General features: G+C 46.6%; 1 protein-coding gene across 1 annotated transcript in view; it reads right to left on the reverse strand.

The window, feature by feature from the left end:
• The window catches only part of LOC120909834 (centrosome-associated protein CEP250-like), a 73,189-nt gene that overhangs the window by 17,189 nt on the left and 35,364 nt on the right, over positions 1–20,636 (reverse strand). The window contains exons 10-13 of the mRNA XM_040321562.1: positions 18,205–18,347; positions 14,493–14,620; positions 12,836–12,969; positions 5,462–11,521 (exon numbers count right to left, since the gene is read on the reverse strand). Coding sequence (XP_040177496.1) covers positions 5,462–11,521; positions 12,836–12,969; positions 14,493–14,620; positions 18,205–18,347 — 6,465 coding nt within the window. The remainder of the gene's footprint in view (positions 1–5,461; positions 11,522–12,835; positions 12,970–14,492; positions 14,621–18,204; positions 18,348–20,636) is intronic.

A 20,636-nucleotide genomic window follows, 5' to 3' on the forward strand; every position in this document is an offset into this window, starting at 1 on the left:
CGACGCCAAGCCGAACGGGAGGGCCACAAATTGAAAATGGTCCACCCCGACCGCGAAGCGCAGAAAACTCTGGTGCTTTGAGCATATGGGAACATGCAGGAACGCGTCCATGATATCCAAGGACGCCATGAAGTCCCCCTGATGAAATGCTGCCATTACCGAGCAAATCCACTCCATCTTGAACTTTTGCACCTAGACAAAACAATTGAGGGCCTTTTAAGTCCAGGATTGGACGGACCCCTCCCTTCTTGGGGACTACAAACAGAATGGAGTAAAACCCCTAAAACTGTTCCATCGAGGGAACCGGCACAATCACTCCCCTGACCAGTAGATCCTGGACAGCTCCTGACAAAGCCTTCCGGTAATCGGGAGGAAGCTGGAGGTTGGAAGGAAAAAAATCTGTTTGGTGGACAAGAGAGAAACTCTATCTTGTACCCCAAGGAAACTACTCCGCAAACCCAACGGTCGGAAAGAAGGGACCTCCACTGAGCCGCGAAGTCGGCCCCCCCACCTGAAACACGGGTGGGGGCAGACCTTCATGCGGAAGCAGGTTCGTCCGCAGGCTTGATAGGCTTTCAGTACCAGGTGCGCTTCTGCCCCACAGCGGGGGCCCAGCACCTTGCAAACTTTTTCTCGCCGCACTGGGCGCACACAAAAAAAAACGCTAGGGACAGTAAAGGAGGGCCCTCGCTTACGGCGAGGCTCTTTGCCCTTGCCGGAATGTGGGAGCAGTATGCTCCCACCACCCATGGCATCCTCAATAATGCCATCCAGGGATGTCCCAAATAGCCGTTCACCCTTAAAGGGTAAATCCACCAAGGCCTCCTATGAGGACTGGTCCGCAGTCCAGCATTTCAGCCACCCAAAAGGCGGCGCAGTACCACCGCATAGGCGGAAGCCCCGGAAAGGGGAGCGTATCCAGGACCGACTCACAGACAAATTTATAGACCCTGAACCAATTGTTCAGCCAGGTCCTTACCGGTCTCGGAAGCACCCTGTGCCTCCAGATCCTGCAGCAAAAAGCTTTGCCCGTACAGTCAGTCTGTGACACCAGAGTCCCGGCCAAAACCTGTCTCACAGCCGAACCCACTACAGTGAAGATGGAGCGGGCCACAGCCTCCACTCTCCTATCCGCGGGGTCTTTAAAGGCAGGAGCCCCATCCACAGGCAATGTGGTGGCATTGCTCAACCTGGACACGGGAGGGTCAATGGACGGAGGAGAGACCCACTTTTTCCAAAAAAGTCCTCCTCAAAGGGATAACGGACCGCAAAGGCAAAAACAGTCTGCGGTGTATCCCATTCCTTGTACAACAAACTGTCCTAAAAAGGAACACAAGGAAACACTGTTTCAGTGCGTGGCGGTTTTGCGGGACCCAAAAGGGACTGGCACATCAGGTGCCCCCGCCATATCCTCAAGTGTCTGAGTATAACGTCCGCAGAAAAAATAGCTCCAACAATTCCCATCAGCAACCGTCCCTGAAGCAGAGTCGTCCTCACTGTCCGCGTGGGTTAAGCCCGCATCATCTGACAATACAGACCAGAGGCAGATGTCAGAGATATCCCCAGAAGCAGGCTCAGGGAGGGGGCGCTTTTTACCCCCCTTCTAGGCACTAGCTGCTTCACCTGGTGAGAAAAGCCTCCAGGACAGCCGACATTGCCTCAACAGATGTGGCAGGGGGAGGGGCATCAAGGGTTAACTCGGGCATTGCTGGGGAAGAAGTACCTGGCTCAGGCTCCATAATGCCCCACCGCTGTGTCACCCAAACTGCAAGGCAGAAACACCCACCGGTCACCTCCTGGCCGTTAACAACAGAGGTAGAGGCCCCCAGGGAACTCAACACCCAACCCGGTGCAGCGCGAGCTGAGACAAGTCTGAGGTGTGCTAAGAAGCCGGCTGCGCTGCGTCTGTCACCTCAGGGAGATTCGCGGACTTCCTGCAGCACTAAAACGGCTGCACGAGGCCAAACTATATCCAATATGGCCGCCGAATGTGAAAAAAGCACCATAGGACCACAGGAAGCCGAGCCATATAAAGCGCGACCACGGCAAAATGGCCGCCGTTGCGCATTTAAAAACACCAGAATGACACAGCGCAGCACAGATTAAACAGCGCAGCACACAAAAAGACCAGCAAGTGAACACACACAGCCCCCGCTATACACACAGGCCCCGGTGTAATAAAGAGACCCCTCACAGCCGCTACCCAAATGGGAAGGGAGGGAGAGGAAAAAGGGAGAGAGGAAAGCAGGGCAAGCCCTCAGTCGACCTCCCAGGGGAAAATTACAGCCATACCACCTTACCTGAGCAAGGGGCCACTACTTACCCGTCCTGCGGCCACCGGCTGGAGGTATCCCAGACAGATCCAGCGTCCGCTAAACGGCATGGGTGTCGGCCAGACACACTGTGACAAAGCCATAAAGACCGGTCATATGTGTGCCCTAGAACAAAATGTTCCCCCGGCCGCCCCTGGAGCAAAGGGGCCTGTCGTGGACGTCCCAAAGCTGAGCTGAGGGCCGGCACACGCTCGATGGTCGAACATGGGGGGACTACAAGAGTCAAGACCCAGCCTGTCACCCAGTCGGCTGTTGATAGAAGAATCTCAGGATCCAAAAATGCAGGAACAAAATAAAAAGCGGAAAAAAAAAAACCGCAAGAAAAAAATCTCCAGAGTACAGGACTCCAGAGTGCCTGTCCTCTCCTGACGTTAGGCAGAGAAAAACTGAGGCTGCTAGAGCAGGGTGTGGGTTATACCCGGGGGCCACGCCCCCTGGGAGGAGCTGCACTGAGGAAAGTGCTTTTTTTATGCCTAAATCTCCTGGAAGGAAGCAGATATAACCCTAAGGTCAAAGGCTGCTGTGTCCGTCCATGAACGGAAGAGAAATAAGTATTTGATCCCCTACCAACCAACAATAATTCTCCCCCCACAGACTGGCTACAGGGGGTGATCATGTGATGTGTGTATATATATATATATATATATATATATATATGGTATATAGAGCATGTATATAGTATATATGGGGTGTATATAGAGAGTGTATATAGTATATAAGGGGTGTATAGAGGGTGTATATAGTATATATGGGGTGTATAGAGGGTGTATATAGTATATATGGGGTGTATATAGTATATATGGGGTATACACAGACTGGCTACAGGGGGCGCTCATGTGATGTATATATATGGGGTGTATAGAGGGTGTATATAGTATATATGTGGTATATATAAATGGTGTATATAGAGAGTGTATATTTGGGGTATACACAGACTGGCTACAGGGGGCGCTCATGTGGTACACAGATCAGTCCTGTCCATGTAAGAAGGTTCTCCTAACGACAACTCGTTATGTGTATAAAAGACACCCGTCCACAGAATCTCTTTCCTCCAATCACATCTCACCATCATGGGGAAGACCAAAGATCGGTCAGAGGACGTCGGGGATAAGATCGTAGATCGGCACAAGGCTGGGATGGGTTACAAGACCATCAGCATGAAGCTCGGTGAGAAGGAGACAACTGTTGGATTGATTGGAAGAAATACAAAATCTCCATCGATCGTCCTCCTCGGTGTGGAGCTCCATGGAAGGTTTCTCCTCATGGGGTGAGGATGGTCATGAGAAAAGTGAGGGATCCGCCCAGAACTACATGGGGGAGGAGCTTGTGAAGGATCTCAAGACAGTTGGGACCACAGTCACCAAACACACCATTGGGGACACAATACACTGCCATGGATTGGAATCCTGCAGCCCCCGCAAGGCCCCCCTCCTCAGGAAGACACAAGTACAGAACGTCTGAAGTCTCCCAATGATCATCTAAATGATTCAGAGAAGATCGGGGGAAAGTTCTGAGGTCAGAGAAGATCGGGGGAAAGTTCTGAGGTCAGAGAAGATCGGGAGAAAGTTCTGAGGTCAGAGAAGATCGGGAGAAAGTTCTGAGGTCAGAGAAGATCGGGAGAAAGTTCTGGAGGTCAGAGAAGATCGGGAGAAAGTTCTGAGGTCAGAGAAGATCGGGAGAAAGTTCTGAGGTCAGAGAAGATCGGGGGAAAGTTCTGAGGTCAGAGAAGATCGGGGGAAAGTTCTGAGGTCAGAGAAGATCGGGAGAAAGTTCTGAGGTCAGAGAAGATCGGGAGGAAGTTCTGAGGTCAGAGAAGATCGGGAGAAAGTTCTGAGGTCAGAGAAGATCGGGAGAAAGTTCCGAGGTCAGAGAAGATCGGGAGAAAGTTCTGAGGTCAGAGAAGATCGGGGGAAAGTTCTTCACTGTGGCGGCGTCATCGATCGTGTGATCCCTTTTATAGGGAGACTCGATCGATGACGTCAGTCCTACAGCCACACCCCCCTACAGTTGTAAACACACACTAGGTGAAGCCTAACTCCTTCAGCGCCCCCTGTGGTTAACTCCCAAACTGCAACTGTCATTTTCACAATAAAGAATGCAATTTAAATGCATTTTTTGCTGTGAAAATGACAATGGTCCCAAAAATGTGTCAAAATTGTCCGAAGTGTCCGCCATAATGTCGCAGTCACGAAAAAAAATCGCTGATCGCCGCCATTAGTAGTAAAAAAAAAAAAATTATTAATAAAAATGCAATAAAACTATCCCCTATTTTGTAAACGCTATAAATTTTGTGCAAACCAATCGATAAACGCTTATTGCGATTTTTTTACCAAAAATAGGTAGAAGAATACGTATCGGTCTAAACTGAGGGAAAAAAATAATTTATATATGTTTTTGGGGGATATTTATTATAGCAAAAAGTAAAAAATATTGCATTTTTTTCAAAATTGTTGCTCTAATTTTGTTTATAGCGCAAAAAATAAAAACCGCAGGAGGTGATCAAATACCACCAAAAGAAAGCTCTATTTGTGGGGAAAAAAGGACGCCAATTTTGTTTGGAAGAAGATTTTCACCGCTCCAGGTGAGCCCTATAGACAATCAGATTACCAAGGTGCTGGCAATGCACGTAGCAGTAGCAATAGGAGGAAGGATCATGATTAAGCACTAGCAAGAGTGCGAAACTAGTCGGCTGTCCTGGTTTATGGTTGTGGTGATTATGCATGTTCCTGCTTGAAAATAAAAGACAACTTTTTTGAAAAGTTATTTCGGAGTGCGGCTGTCCATCTCCTTCCTCCTATTGCTACTGCCAATTTTGTTTGGGAGCCACGTCGCACGACCGCGCAATTGTCTGATAAAGCGACGCAGTGCCGAATCGCAAAACCTGGCCTGGGCAATTAGCAACAAAATGGTCCGGGGCTTAAAGTGGTTTTAAAGAGGACGTACAGGTACGTGCTTGTGCCCAGCCGCGCCATTCTGCCGACGTATATCTGCAGGAGGCGGTCCTTAAGTGGTTAAAAGGCTGGAACTCCACTTTAAGTATAAACCTCTTTTTTTTATCTCATGTAAAAAATAAATAAAACGTTTATAATATCACTCTAAACATATGTACCAAATAACATTTGTCTTACCTTTCTGTTTAGCCTCTCAGCCTCCTGAGAGCTCTGCCTCCTGGAGATCTCATCAGCCTCCATCTTTCTTAGAGCAGTCTCTGTTTTTTCCAGCCTCTGTCTGAGTGTCATCTCTCTCTTACTAGATTCTTCTCTTTCATGATAAAGAGCTTTCATTTCTTCTTCCATCTCATGTATTCTTATATCCTCCTCCCTTGTGTATTGAATGTTCATTCCTTGTGCTCCGATTTCCTCTTGCCGGTTTTCCAGGTCCTCTCGGTTCCCAACCAGAAACGGCATTCCTTTGCCAGTCTCTGCCTGTTCTCCTATTTTCACTTTCAGGGAGTTCATCTCCGCGTCGGTCACCTCTTCTTCCTCTATTTTCTGTTGAATCAAAGACTGGTTAAGTTCTGTAAATCTCTGCCTGTGATATCTTTGATCTTCCGCCATCTTGGTCTCCATCAGTTTTGTGTCTTTGTCTAGGACATTTTCTTCCAGCTCTTCTACCTTTTCTCTTAGGAAGGTCATCTCAACATTCTTCATCTCCGCTTCTTGTTTCATATCTGCTATAGATTGTGAAAGGTCTGTAATTCTCTGCTTTAAGAATGTTGTTTCTTCTTCATTTTCTCCGGCCTTCTTCTTTATGTCTTGCTCTTTGTTTAGCAACTCTTGTCCAAGTTCTGCTATCTTGGCTGTAAAAATTTGTGTCTCAAGTTCTTTGTCTTCCATTTCTTTTTCACTTTTCCTTAACGCTTGAGACAGTTCCAATATTTTTTGACTCAGGGCCGTTTTGTCTTCCTCCATGTGTTTTTCCTTCTCGCTCAGGTCCAGATCCCTGCCCATCAAAGTTTGTCTAAGTTCTTCCACCTGTTCTCTCAGATACTTCACATCAAGTTCTCTCTCTTCCATCTCCCTTTCCTTATCCGTTAATTCCTGGGAAAGCTCAGCCACAGTTTGCTTCAAAGATAACTTCTCTTGCTCGTTCTGTCGTTCCCTACGTTTTACTTCTTCTTCTTCTTTTAATACAAGTCTTTCCATAGTTTCCTTCGAAGCTCTCATGTTGCCTTCTGCCTGGTCTAACTCTTGTTTCTTGTCTTTTAAAGCCTGAGACAAATGTGAAAGTCTTTCTATTAATTTGCCTCTCTCCCTATTCTCTACTTCTTTTTGCCGTTCCATTTCTTTCAATGCCTTCTGAAGTAATTCTAGTTTCTTTGTTAGAGATCGGGCTCCGTCCCGTTCTTCGGACATCTCTCCAATAAAGGACGTAGAAATCTCACTCATCCATTCCTCCACCGCTTTCCTGTCCTCTTCTGCTTTTGTTGCAACACTCTCCTTATCGGCTAGATCCTGGGTAAGTTTCTCGATTCGCTTTTTCAGAGCATTTATGTGTCCTTCTCTCTCTTCTTCTCGAATATCCCTCTCCGTCAGTGCTTGGGAAAGTTCTGCTATTCTTTGTTTTAGCGTCAGGGCATCTTTACTGTTCTGGATCTTTTCTTTTTCCATCTCTCCCTTCTTCTCTTGTAGAACATGCTGAACCTCTTTAATTTCACTCTTTAGTTCGGATATATATTCCTCATTTAGTTGTTTTTGAATGTCTTTTTCTTTTAAGAGTTGCAAAAGTTCTTTGATGTTTTCTGCCAAGGCACTGCTTTCTCTTTCAAACTGTAATCTCTTTTCCTCCGACTCAACCTCCTTCTCCAGAACCGACTGCAAAAGTTCTTGCTCCCTCTCTCTCAAAGACTGGATGTCTCTCTCCATTTGTTCTTCCAATTTTTTGCTCTCTTCCAGAGCATCCGAAAGTTTGATTTGCAACTTTTCGTTTTCTCCCTGAAGATTTTGCATTTCCTTTGAGAGTTTCTCCTTCTCTTTGATGGCTTGTGTAAGCTCTTCCAGATTTGCATTTTGACCCCTGTGCATTCTTTGGACTTGTTCCTCCAATGCTTCAAGTTTTTCCTCTTTCTCCTTTAGCTTCTGAACATATTCCATATCCTTCTCTTTCAAATACTGGGTGCCGATTTCCATCCGTTCTTCCATTTTTTCTCTCTCTTGAAGGACTTTAGAAAGTTTACCTTCCAACTCTTTGTTTTCTCTCAGAAGATTTTGCAATTCTTTCGAGATTTTCTCCTTCTCTTTGATAGTTTGTGAAAGCTCTTCCAGCTTTTCGTTTTGACCCCTGTGCATTCTTTGGACTTGTTCCTCCAATGCTTCAAGTTCTTCCTCTTTTTCCTTCAGGGCCTGAACCTGTTCCATTACTTTCTCTCTCAAATGCTTGATCTCATTTTCCACCCGTTCTTCCAATTTCTCCCTCTCTTGCAGAGTTTTGGAAAGTTTGCTTTGTAACTCTCCATTTTCTCTCCGAAGATTTTGCATTTCCTTCGAGATTTTCTCCTTCTCTTTGATAGTTTGTGAAAGCTCTTCCAGCTTCCCGTTTTGACTTCGGTGCATTCTTTGGGCTTTTTCCTCCAATTCTTCAAGTTCTTCCTCTTTCTCCTTCAGGGTCTGCACATGTTCCATTACTTTCTCTCTCAAATACTTGATGTCGTTTTCCATCCGTTCTTCCGATTCTTCTCTCTCCTGCAGAGTTTCAGAAAATTTTCTTTGCAGTTCTTCATTTTCTCTCTGAAGATTTTGAATTTCCTTTGAGAGTTTCTCCTTCTCTTTGATGGCTTGTGTAAGCTCTTCCAGATTTGCATTTTGACCCCTGTGCATTCTTTGGGCTTGTTCCTCCAATGCTTCAAGTTCTTCCTCTTTTTCCTTCAGGGCCTGAACCTGTTCCATTACTTTCTCTCTCAAATGCTTGATCTCATTTTCCACCCGTTCTTCCAATTTCTCCCTCTCTTGCAGAGTTTTGGAAAGTTTGCTTTGTAACTCTTCATTTTCTCTCCGAAGATTTTGCATTTCCTTCGAGATTTTCTCCTTCTCTTTGATAGTTTGTGAAAGCTCTTCCAGCTTCCCGTTTTGACTTTGGTGCATTCTTTGGGCTTTTTCCTCCAATGCTTCAAGTTCTTCCTCTTTCTCCTTCAGGGTCTGCACATGTTCCATTACTTTCTCTCTCAAATACTTGATGTCGTTTTCCATCCGTTCTTCCGATTCTTCTCTCTCCTGCAGAGTTTCAGAAAATTTTCTTTGCAGCTCTTCGTTTTCTCTCTGAAGATTTTGAATTTCCTTTGAGAGTTTCTCCTTCTCTTTGATGGCTTGTGTAAGCTCTTCCAGATTTGCATTTTGACCCCTGTGCATTCTTTGAACTTGTTCCTCCAATGCTTCAAGTTCTTCCTCTTTCTCCTTTAGCTTCTGAACATATTCCATATCCTTCTCTTTAAAATACTGGGTGCCGATTTCCATCCGTTCTTCCATTTTTTCTCTCTCTTGAAGGACTTTAGAAAGTTTACCTTCCAACTCTTTGTTTTCTCTCAGAAGATTTTGCAATTCTTTCGAGATTTTCTCCTTCTCTTTGATAGTTTGTGAAAGCTTTTCGTTTTGACCCCTGTGCATTCTTTGGACTTGTTCCTCCAATGCTTCAAGTTCTTCCTCTTTTTCCTTCAGGGCCTGAACCTGTTCCATTACTTTCTCTCTCAAATGCTTGATCTCATTTTCCACCCGTTCTTCCAATTTCTCCCTCTCTTGCAGAGTTTTGGAAAGTTTGCTTTGTAACTCTCCATTTTCTCTTCGAAGATTTTGCATTTCCTTCGAGAGTTTCTCCTTCTCTTTGATAGTTTGTGAAAGCTCTTCCAGATTTTCGTTTTGACCCCTGTGCATTCTTTGGACTTGTTCCTCCAATGCTTCCAGTTCTTCCTCTTTTTCCTTCAGGGCCTGAACCTGTTCCATTACTTTCTCTCTCAAATGCTTGATCTCTTTTTCCACCCGTTCTTCCAATTTCTCCCTCTCTTGCAGAGTTTTGGAAAGTTTGCTTTGTAACTCTCCATTTTCTCTCCGAAGATTTTGCATTTCCTTCAAGATTTTCTCCTTCTCTTTGATAGTTTGTGAAAGCTCTTCCAGCTTCCCGTTTTGACTTCGGTGCATTCTTTGGGCTTTTTCCTCCAATGCTTCAAGTTCTTCCTCTTTCTCCTTCAGGGTCTGCACATGTTCCATTACTTTCTCTCTCAAATGCTTGATGTCGTTTTCCATCCGTTCTTCCAATTCTTCTCTCTCCTGCAGAGTTTCAGAAAATTTTCTTTGCAGCTCTTCATTTTCTCTCTGAAGATTTTGAATTTCCTTTAAGAGTTTTTCCTTCTCTTTGATAGTTTGTGTAAGCTCTTCCAGCTTCTCGTTTTGACTTCGTCGCTCATTTTGGGCTTCCTTCTCCAACGCTTCAAGTTCTTCCTCTTTCTCCTTCAGGATCTGAATATGTTTCATATTTTCCTCTTTCAAATACTGGGTGTCTTTTTCCATCCGTTCTTCCAACTTTACTCTCTCTTGAAGAGCTTCAGAAAGTTTATTTTGCAACTCTTTATTTTGTCTCTTACAATTTTGTATTTCCTTCTCCTTCTCTCGCAGAGTTTGTGAAAGTTCCTCCAGTTTCTCATTTTGGTCCCTACAATTTTTCTGAGCTTGTTTCTCCAACAATTCAACTTCCTCCTCCTTCTTTTGCAGGGCCTGGACGTTCTCCATAATCTTTTCTCTCAGTCGTTCTTCTTCCATCCTAGCCTGTCTTTGTATGGAATCTATCTGAGATTCCAAACTCACGATTGTTGTCTGTGAATTGGACATCTCTTTCTGGTATCCTTCTAAGTTGCCTTTCAAGGAGATGATATCTTTTTTTTGCTGTTCGATAATCAACACCTGTTTTTTCCTGGTCTGCTGGCTCTCCTGCAGAGTCTCTTGTAGAGATGCATAAGCTGAATCTATTTCTTTCAAGGAGCTCTTTTGTGACTCCAGATCACGTAGAAGAGTCTCCTTTTCCTTTTGGGCAGACAAGGCACCCTCTTTCAGCAATTCTATTTCTTCGTTTCTTTCTTGGACCTTCTCATTCTGAGACTGCAATGAATTGAAGTATCTCTCCTTTTCCTCAAAGCACTCTTGAAGAGTCTCCTTTAACGATTGCAGATTCTGTTCACACTGTCTTCTTAAAAGCACCAGATCATCCTTCTCCGATTCACACTCTACGAGTCTTAATCGTAGAGACTCAATCAGCGAGTCCCTTTCTTCTAAAGACCGAGTTTGCTGAACTAATTCCTCCGTCAGGTTACCGGTTTTAATCTGTTGCTCTTTTACGCGGTCTCCCAATTCCTTATTTTCTCTATTGCGCTCTCCTAACGTTTGCTCTAAAGCATTAACCATGGCTTCCCGTTCCCGGAGACGTTCTAATAGAGAGGACAGCTCCTGGGATGACTCTAAAGTCGCAACAGAAAGTTGCTCCAAAAGTCTCTCTCTTTCTACGTCAGAGAGTCCAAGGCTCTCATTCAAAGTGTTGATTTGTCGGTCTCTCTCTGCGACAAGCAGGCGGAATCTTTCTTCCGCTCTCAGTGCACTCTCTTTCAGACTTTCACACTCTTCCAGGCTTCTAGTTAGAACAGACAGTCGCTCTTCTGTCTTCTTAGTACTTTGAATTTGTTCCTGTAAGGCACTGGCAGCAGTCTCGTTGTCTTGCTGGATCAGTAGCACCATCTCTTTTAGCGTTTTAATTTCCCGGTCTCTTTCTTGCACGGCCACGCGGAGCTCCGATACCGAAGTCAAAGCATTCTGCTTCTCATCCGTGCACTCTTGAATATTTTCTCTAAGCTCACTGATCTGCTTGTCCCTCTCTTCTACTGTGAAGGCGTAATCAGACAATGCCTTGAGAGCGCTCTCTTTTTCTTCTTGGCATTGCGTTAAAGTCTGTTTTAAAATTTCCATTTCAAAGTCCTGTTCGTTCTTTTGAAGTTGTTGGCGCTCCAAGGCTTCCAAGGCATTCTCCTTATCGCGCCGAGTCGTCTTAAGAGTCTCTCTGAGCTCAGAGGCTTCAGTCTCCAGCTGTCTCAGGGAGTCCTTCACTCTTCCAAGCTTAGCCTGTCCCTCCTCTTCTAATTGCTCACCGTGCTCTTCAGCAGCGAGTCGCCTGGACCGTTCTTCTTCTAGAAGTCCTTTCATTGTGTCCAGTTCGTTCTGAAAGACAGAGGACAGCGTAAAACAAAAATACATTGTACCCATGTCTCAAATGTCGGCATAAATCAGACAAAATGTGAAACGCGTAGGACAACCTTACTGACTGTGCATTCGGAAAAGGAAGGAGCCGGTTAATGACAGATTTACTGGCTCCTTCCTCCACTCTCCGGTATCGATATCGAGCATTTGCCTGCCGGGGAGGCGTTACAATCACCGATCCCCCTGTATACATTTCAATCAAGCAGCTGACGGACGCTTCTCCTCCTCCCTCCTCCATGACGCTTCAGCCAATCAGGTTACCGGTAACCAGAACCGGTGAACCTGATTGGCTGAGACGCCTGTCAGTGTTAACCAGGGAAGGCACCCCCCCTACATCCCCTGGTTAACTATTTGGAAGTCGATTACAGCCCTTAGGGCTCTTTCACACGGAGCGGACCGTTTCCGGGTCCGCTCCGTGTGTCTCCGTCGGCTCAGCGGGGATCCCCGCTCAGCTGTCGGCGGATAGGGCGGTCCCCGCACACAGTGCAGGGACCGCCCTGTCTCTGCTCAGCTGTCCCCAATGGGGAACCTGATGCAGACGGACCGTCTGCATCAGTTCCGCTCCGCCGAACGGAAGAAAAATAGGGTTTCTTCCGTTCGGAAAAGCGGATCCCGACTGACGCGGACGCTCCATCCGGTAACGGACGCGTTCCCATAGGGATTCATTACAAGTCCGTTAACGGACTTGTAATGAGCGGACGAACGGTCCGCTAGTGTGAAAGGACCCTTAGGCTGTAATCGGAAAGCCTATCAGAGCTGCTGGCTCTCATAGGCACTTCCAAAGCCAACCAGCTGCCGCTATTCAGATGGCCGGCGCTCGCCAGGGGGCCAGCCCTCTGAATAGTGGGCGGCAGCGACAATACATAGACTTTACTACAACTTCAAGTGGTATGCGCGGGCAGGGCCGCCTTAATAGCATCATGGGTCACTGAGCAAAGAAATAGTCTGGGGCCCCTACAATGATGACAGTGCAGGTAAACAGACATTAAGTAGGTAGGAGGCAGACTGCCTCCCCTGTGTATCTATCACTCTCAGTGCCATCATGGGGCCCCCCAATTTCGGGGGTAGCGTGGGCTCAAGAACCATCTGCTTTGGGGAAAGTGCAGGGGCCCCCCATGCAGTGCCCAGGTGTGCCCTCTCATTAAGACAGCCCTGTTTTTTCATACTTTTGATGCATCTTCAAGCAGGTTTTGCCTCCCCCACTTGTATGGCAATGCAAAATCTGTATGAAGTGAACAGAAGCCAATGGGCACAGGCCCTGAAGGTGGCCGTCACCTGGATGAATTGGAGACGTTCTCCTCTGCTCCTCTCTCTCTGGTATTCCTCATCCAGGTCAGACAGTCTCCGGGAAAGTTCAAGGATCCTCTTCTGGGACGATTCCTGCTCAGCATGAAGTAGAGTCACTTCATCTGCAAACACAAGAACCCCCGGGAAGATCACATCCAATACCACCATAAAAGTAAAAAGTTTTTTCCGCGTCTGAAAAGTTTGAAACACACGGAGAAGGAGAAGATCAGGCGAAGGATCCTGCAATTTGCTAATCACCCATCAAAAACGAAGGTTACTAAGAATGATGAAAATTCTCATAGGACAGAAAACAACTTCCAGAAGTGATGTAATTGTTACATTGTATTGTAAGTCGGGTTTGACAAATGTGCTTGGAATTTAGGAGCCAGCTAAAAAAGTTAGGAGCCAGAAAACGTGACACCCGTCCCGCCGAGCTCACGCGCAGAAGCGAACGCATACGTGAGCGGCGCCCGCATAAGTAAACGGTGTTCAAACCGCACGCGTGAGGTATTGCCGCGATCGGTAGAGTGAGAGCAATAATTCTAGCGCTAGACCTCCTCTGTAACTCAAAACATGCAACCTGTAGAGTTTTTTAACCACTTGCCGACCTCCTCATGTAGATATACGTCAGCAGAATGGCACGGACAGGCACATGTACGTACCTGTACGTGCTCTGCTTGACGTGGGTTCGGGGGTCCGATCGGGACCCCGCCCGGTACATGCGGCGGTCGGTAAGCCTCGGGGAGCGATCCGGGACGACGGCGCGGTTATTCGTTTATAGCCGCCCTGTCGCGATCGCTCCCCAGAGCTGAAGAACGGGGAGAGCCGTATGTAAACACAGCTTTCCCGTGCTTCACTGTGTCGGCGCATCGATCGCTAGATCCCTTTTATTAGGGAGACTCGATCGATGATGTCAGTCCTACAGCCACACCCCCCTACAGTTGTAAACACACACTAGGTGAACCTTAACTCCTACAGCGCCCCCTGTGGTTAACTCCCAAACTGCAACTGTCATTTTCACAATAAACAATGCAATTTAAATGCATTTTTTGCTGTGAAAATGACAATGGTCCCAAAAATGGGTCAAAATTGTCCGAAGTGTCCGCCATAATGTCGCAGTCACGAAAAAAATCGCTGATCGCCGCCATTAGTAGTAAAAAAAAATAAAACTATCCCCTATTTTGTAAACGCTATAAATTTTGCGCAAACCAATCGATAAACGCTTATTGCGATTTTTTTGTACCAAAAATAGGTAGAAGAATACGTATCGGCCTAAACTGAGGAAAAAAAATAATTTATATATGTTTTTGGGGAAATTTATTATAGCAAAAAGTAAAAATATTGCATTTTTTTCAAAATTGTCGCTCTACTTTTGTTTATAGCGCAAAAAATAAAAACCGCAGAGGTGATCAAATACCACCAAAAGAAAGCGCTATTTGTGGGAAAAAAAGGACGCCAATTTTGTTTGGGAGCCACGTCGCACGACCGCGCAATTGTCTGTTAAATCGACGCATCGCCGAATTGTAAAAACCCCTTGGGTCATTTAGCAGCATATTGGTCCGGTCCTTAAGTGGTTAAAGGACACGCCGTGAGCAACGGTCTCCCATCCCCCCCGCCCGGTGACTGCTCAACGCGCGGCGCTCACCTTGCACGGTGTTCTTGGCCTGAGTGACCATTGCGACCTCCATCTCCAGCTGGCTGCACCGAATCTCCGACCGAGAGTTCAGTTCCTGAGCGGTGAAGAGGCGGCCCTCCAGAGACTCCTTCACCGACCTGAGAGAAAACAAACGCAAAACCGCATTAAAGGGAAACTCTGCTGCCTGTATTCTGTACACACGAGGGGGGAAACCCGACGTCCAATCAGAAGGAGGAAAGTCCTGCCCGGCCACCAATCTGGGGGAGGTGTTAAAGTCCAACGCCGGGCAAATAAAAAAAATAAAAATTCTACCCCTTGCAGTTGGGCTGTGCCCACTGCCAGGGCTGCGGTTAGAAATGACGGGCCCCCGTACAGCCTACCTGGCAGACGCCCCCCTCCCCCCCCCCCAATATATCAACAATATTTTCACTAAAAATACACTAAAATTACTATTGGCCAATACAAACCTGACAAAGAACCGGCGTGAATCGGCCTTTTTTAACCACTTAAGCCCCGGACCAATATGCAGCTAAATGACCCAAGGGGTTTTTACAATTCGGCACTGCGTCGCTTTAACAGACAATTGCGCGGTCGTGCGACGTGGCTCCCAAACAAAATTGGCGTCCTTTTTTCCCCACAAATAGAGCTTTCTTTTGGTGGTATTTGATCACCTCTGCGGTTTTTATTTTTTGCGCTATAAACAAAAATACAGCGACAATTTTGAAAAAAATGCAATATTTTTTACTTTTTGCTGTAATAAATATCCCCCAAAAATATATCTAAAAAATTTTTTTCCTCAGTTTTGCGTTTTTTTTCCTCAGTTTTGCGTGTTTTTTTTTACTAAAAATAGGTAGAAGAATACGTATCGCCCTAAACTGAGGAAAAAAAAACGTTTTTTTTATATCTTTTTGGGGATATTTATTATGGCAAAAAGTAAAAAATATTTTTTTTTTTTTTCAAAATTGTCGCTCTATTTTTGTTTATAGCGCAAAAAATAAAAACCGCAGGAGATGATCAAATACCACCAAAAGAAAGCTCTATTTGTGGGAAAAAAAGGACGCCAATTTTTTTTGGGAGCCACGTCGCACGACCGCGCAATTGTCAGTTAAATTCGCAAAAAGTGGCCCCCGGTCCTTAACCTGCATAATGGTCCGGGGGCTGAAGTGGTTAAAGGGGGTAAACAGCAGCAGGACTCGGAAGTGTACCCCCATAGAAAGCGGGTCTCAGAGGAGCTAGGAGTGCCACGGGGGGGCAGAAGAGGAGGATGGGGGCCAGAGGAGGGAAGTATGGTATTTGTTGGAGTTCTCCTTTATTAATGTGGAACTTTACACATAATAATTTGATTAAAAAAAATAAAGTTCTTTAGCAAGGAACATACATTCTACATTCATTAATGTGCTGTAAATCGCCTCCAGCATTGCTCCCGTTACTTCTTACCGGAGGCCGCCATTTTTGCTGAAGCCCCTGAGCAGCAGTAAATCGTACAGCAGAACTAAACCCCCCCCTCCTTCTTTCCCCAGCGCCGGGCCAATTAGAAAGCGCAGCGTGAATCGTGCATGTGCAGTAGGGAACCCGAAAGGCTTCACTGCCCGATTCCCTTACCAGGAATGGCGGTGGCGGCAGCACCCGGGAGTCGATCTGAAGATTGGGGGTGGGGCGCTGACATCGCGGGGCTCCCTGGACAGGCAAGTGCCTTAACCACTGGATGACCGGCTGGGCTTTGTGGGGGGGGATATCTAAACGATGGGAGGAGCTACAGTCATTCAGATATTGACGTTTTCAGCCGGCGATTCCCTACACTATAAGAACGATCGTAGCGGCTGTTCCACGGCTTGATCGTTCTTACGGGCGGCGAGAGGGGACGTCCCCCCCCCCTCCCTCCAGCCACCCTCCGGTGCTTCTCCCGACTCACCTGAGGGATCGGCGAGTCGAAGAACGGATCCGCCGCCCCCGGTTCTTGACCATAGAGATTTCTGGTGGACCAGATGGTCGCCGGAGTCTCTATGATCGTCGGAGGCCGGGCGCGATTTTATGACGTCACGCCCTGGCCTCTGCATTCAAAAAAACGGCGCCGTTGATCGGAAGTGGTGATCGTTTTTTTTTTTTTATTATTATTATTTTAGGCTTCCCATCCTACAGGTGAGATGTCGGGTCTTATTGACCCCCCCCCCCCCATGTCTCACTGTAAAGAGGACCTGTCATGTCATATTCCTATTACAAGGGATGTTTACTTGCAATAGGAATAAAAGCGATCAAAATATTTTCTTAACCACTTGAATACCGGCCGCATGTAAAATGACGGCTTCACAGTGGCTCTAGAAACTCAACAGGACGTCAATTGACGTCCTGGATTCCTCCGGCCACTGGGGGGCGCACGCGCGCCCGGCGCGTCCCCGAGATGCCGATGCGCGTGCCTGGTGGTCGCGATGTCCGCCAGGCATCCACGATCAGCAGTGACAGAGCAGGGACGTGGAGCTCTGTGTGTAATGATGAGGTGTAAACACAGAGCTCCACGTCCTGTCAGGGGAGAGAGGAGACCGATCTGTGTCTCTTGTACATAGAGACATAGATCGGTCACCTCCCCCAGTCACCCCCCTCCCCCCACAGTTAGAACACAATACAGGTACACATTAACCCCTCCCTCACCCCCTAGTGTTAACCCCTTCAATGCCAGTCACATTTATACAGTAATCAGTGCATATTTATAGCACTGATCGCAGTATAAATGTGAATGGCGCCAAAAATGTGTCAAAAGTGTCCGATGTGTCCGCCAACGTCGCAGTCCCAATAAAAAAAAAAAATCGCAGATCGCCGCCATTTCTAGTAAAAAATAATAATAATAATAATAATAATAATAATAATTCTGTCCCATATTTTGTAAGCGCTTATTGCGATTTTTTTTTTTTTACCATAAATATGTAGAAGAATCAAATCGACCTAAACTGAGAAAAAAAATTTTGGGAAAAAAAAATTGGGCTATTTATTATAGCAACAAGTAAAAAATATTGATTTTTTTTTCAAAATTGTTGCTTTTTTTGTTTTATAGCGCAAAAAAAAAAAAAAAAAACGCAGAGGTGATCAAATACCACCAAAAGAAAGCTCTATTTGTGGGGGAAAAAAGGACGCCAATTTTGTTTGGGAGCCACGTCGCACGACCGCGCAATTGTCAGTTAAAGCGACGCAGTGCCGGAAGCTGAAATTTCACCTGGTCAGGAGGGGGGTATATGTGCCCAGTAAGGAAGTGGTTAAAGTGTCAAAATAAAAAAATGAAAGTAAAATTAACAAGAATAATTTTTTTTTATAACGGCCCCGTCCCCGTGCGCTCGCACGCAGAAGCGATCGCATACGCAATTCCCGCCCACATATGAAAACGGTGTTCAAACCGCACATGTGAGGTATCGCCGCGATCGGTAGAGCGAGAGCAATAATTCTAGCCCTAGACCTCCTCTGTAACTAAAAACATGTAACCTGTAAAAAAAAAAAAAATTTATCACCGCCTATGGGGATTTTTTAAGTGCCGAAGTTTGGCGCCATTCCACGAGCGTGGGCAATTTTGAAGCGTGACATGTTAGGTATCCATATACTCGGCGTAACTTCATCTTTCTTATCATGCAAAAAAAGTTGGGGCGAACGGAGCGGGGGAGGGGGCGAACGGAGCGGGGGAGGGGGCGAACGGAGCGGGGGAGGGGGCGAACGGAGCCGGGGAGGGGGGGTCACTTACTGGATGTCGCCGAGCTTCTCCTTCAGGTCCTGACCCTCTCTGGTGGTGACCTCCAGCTGTAGACGGAGTGAAGACTTCTCCCCATTCAGAGTCTCGGCATCCTGATACAACCTCCCCCGCTCCGCCTCCGAGTCGTCTCTCTCCTATCGGGATAAAAATCACAACAAGTTTACAGAAAAGGAATCATCACCCGACACGCGACACTGGATACATCCGCCTCCTGTCGCAGCACTCAGACTGGGAGAAGGGAAGGTAATCACTCTGCACATTGCTTTAACCATTACTGTGAAAATGACAATTGCAGTTTAGGAGTTAACCACTAGGGGGCGCTGTAAGGGTTAAGTGTGACCTCATATGTGTTTCTAACTGTAGGGGGGCGGGGCTGGACGTGTGACATCATTGATCGTCTTTCCCTATATCAGGGAACAGACGATCACTGACATTGCCACAGTGAAGAACGGGGAAGCTGTGTTTACACTCACCTCTCCCCGTTCTTCAGCTCCTGTGACCGATCGCGGGACACCGGCGGTGATCGGGTCCGCGGGTGCAGTCACAAAGCTTCGGAGCGGGTCGCGTGCTCGCGCCCCACGGATGGGCTCTTAAAGGCGACGTACCTGTCTGTGCCATTCTGCCGATGTATATTGGCGTTAGGTGGTCCTTAAGTGGTTAAAACTAACATGCTTAACCTCTTAAGGACCGGAAGACTTCCCCCCCCCATTAATGACCAGGACATTTTTTTTTGATTCGGCACTGCGTCACTTTAACCGCTTGCCGACCGCCGCGTGACTTTATATGTCGGCAGAATGGTCGCGGCTGTATAAAGACGTCCCCTTTAAATTTGGCGCTGTGTGGTCGCGTGCACGCCGGCGCGCTCGTGACCATGCCGCGAGCTCCGTGACGGTGCCCGCTGGCTCGATCTGCGCCGTTGTCCCGCGATCGGGTCACAGAGCTGAAGAACGGCGAAATGTATGTCGGTGTACACACACAACACCTCCCCCGTTCTTCCTAGTGACAGGTCACTGATCGTCTGTTCCCTGTCATCGGGAGGAGCGATCAGTGACGTGTCACGACAAGCCACGCCCCCTAACAGTAAGAAGCACTCCCTAGGTCACAATTAACCCCTTCAGCGCCCCCTACAGGTTAACCCCTTCACTGCCAGTGTCATTTTTACAATAATCAATGCATTTTTATAGCACTGATCGGCACTGTAAAAATGACAATGGTTCCAAAAGGATGTCAAAAGTGTCCGCCATAATGGCGCAGTCACGATAAAAACGTTATCGTTACTAGTAAAAAAAAAAAATATATATTTATTGTTAAAAAAAAATATTAATAAAAATGCCATAAAACTACCCCCTATTTTGTAAACTATTTGATCACCTCTTCGTTTTTTTTTTTTGTGCTATAAACAAAAATAGAGCGACAATTTTGAAAAAACAAAACAATATTTTTTACTTTTTGCTATAATAAATATCCCCCAAAAATATATATAAAAAAAAAAAACTTTTTTTTCCTCAGTTTAGGCCGATACGTATTCTTCTACATAATTTTGGTAAAAAAAAAAACTCAATACGCGTTTATTGATTGGTTTGCGCAAAGCAAAAGCCAAAAAGGCTCCAAAAAATTGGAACAAAATAAATAAAAAAAAAGTCAGTTTTGGCCGATATGTATTCTTCTACATATATTTGGTAAAATAAGTTGCATTTTATTGTATTATAACTGTACTGTCTCCCTTTTATATTGTAAAGTGCTGCGTAAACTGTTGGCGCTATAGAAATCCTGTATAATAATAATAATAATTGTACCAAGTGTTTATCGATTGGTTTGCGCAAAAGTTACCGTATTTATCGGCGTATACCGCGCACTATTTTGCCCTAAAAATCAGGGCAAAATCGTGGGTGCGCGATATACGCCGATACCCGCTTTCCCGCCATGAGTTTGAATACTGCGCCCGCATATAGCGAGCGCAGTACACTCGTGAATCTTCGGCCAGTCTCGGCGCCTCTCGTACTGACGTCCTGAGCGTACAGGACGTCAGTGCGAGAGGCGCCCGAGCCTGCCCGAAGATTCACGAGTGTACTGCGCTCGCTATATGCGGGCGCAGTATTCAAAGTCGTGGCGGGAAACGAGCGGGAGGACGCCGCCGAAGGACGCCGGACCCGCCGAAGATGGACGCCGGACCCGCCGAAGATGGACGCCGGACCCGCCGAAGATGGACGCCGGACCCGCCGAAGATGGACGCCGGACCCGCCGAAGAAGACACCCGAAGCCGCAGAAGGACGCCGGACCCGACGAGGCCGCAGATGGACGCCGCGCAAGACATCAAAACTGTAAGTACAAAAAAACAAAAAATCTTTTTTTCCCACAGGATTGGGGGCCACTTTGGGGGTGCGCGGTATACGCCAGAGCGCGTTATACCGCGATAAATACGG

Source organism: Rana temporaria, chromosome 8 (assembly GCF_905171775.1).
Source record: "Rana temporaria chromosome 8, aRanTem1.1, whole genome shotgun sequence".
Taxonomy (NCBI): Eukaryota; Metazoa; Chordata; class Amphibia; order Anura; family Ranidae; genus Rana; species Rana temporaria.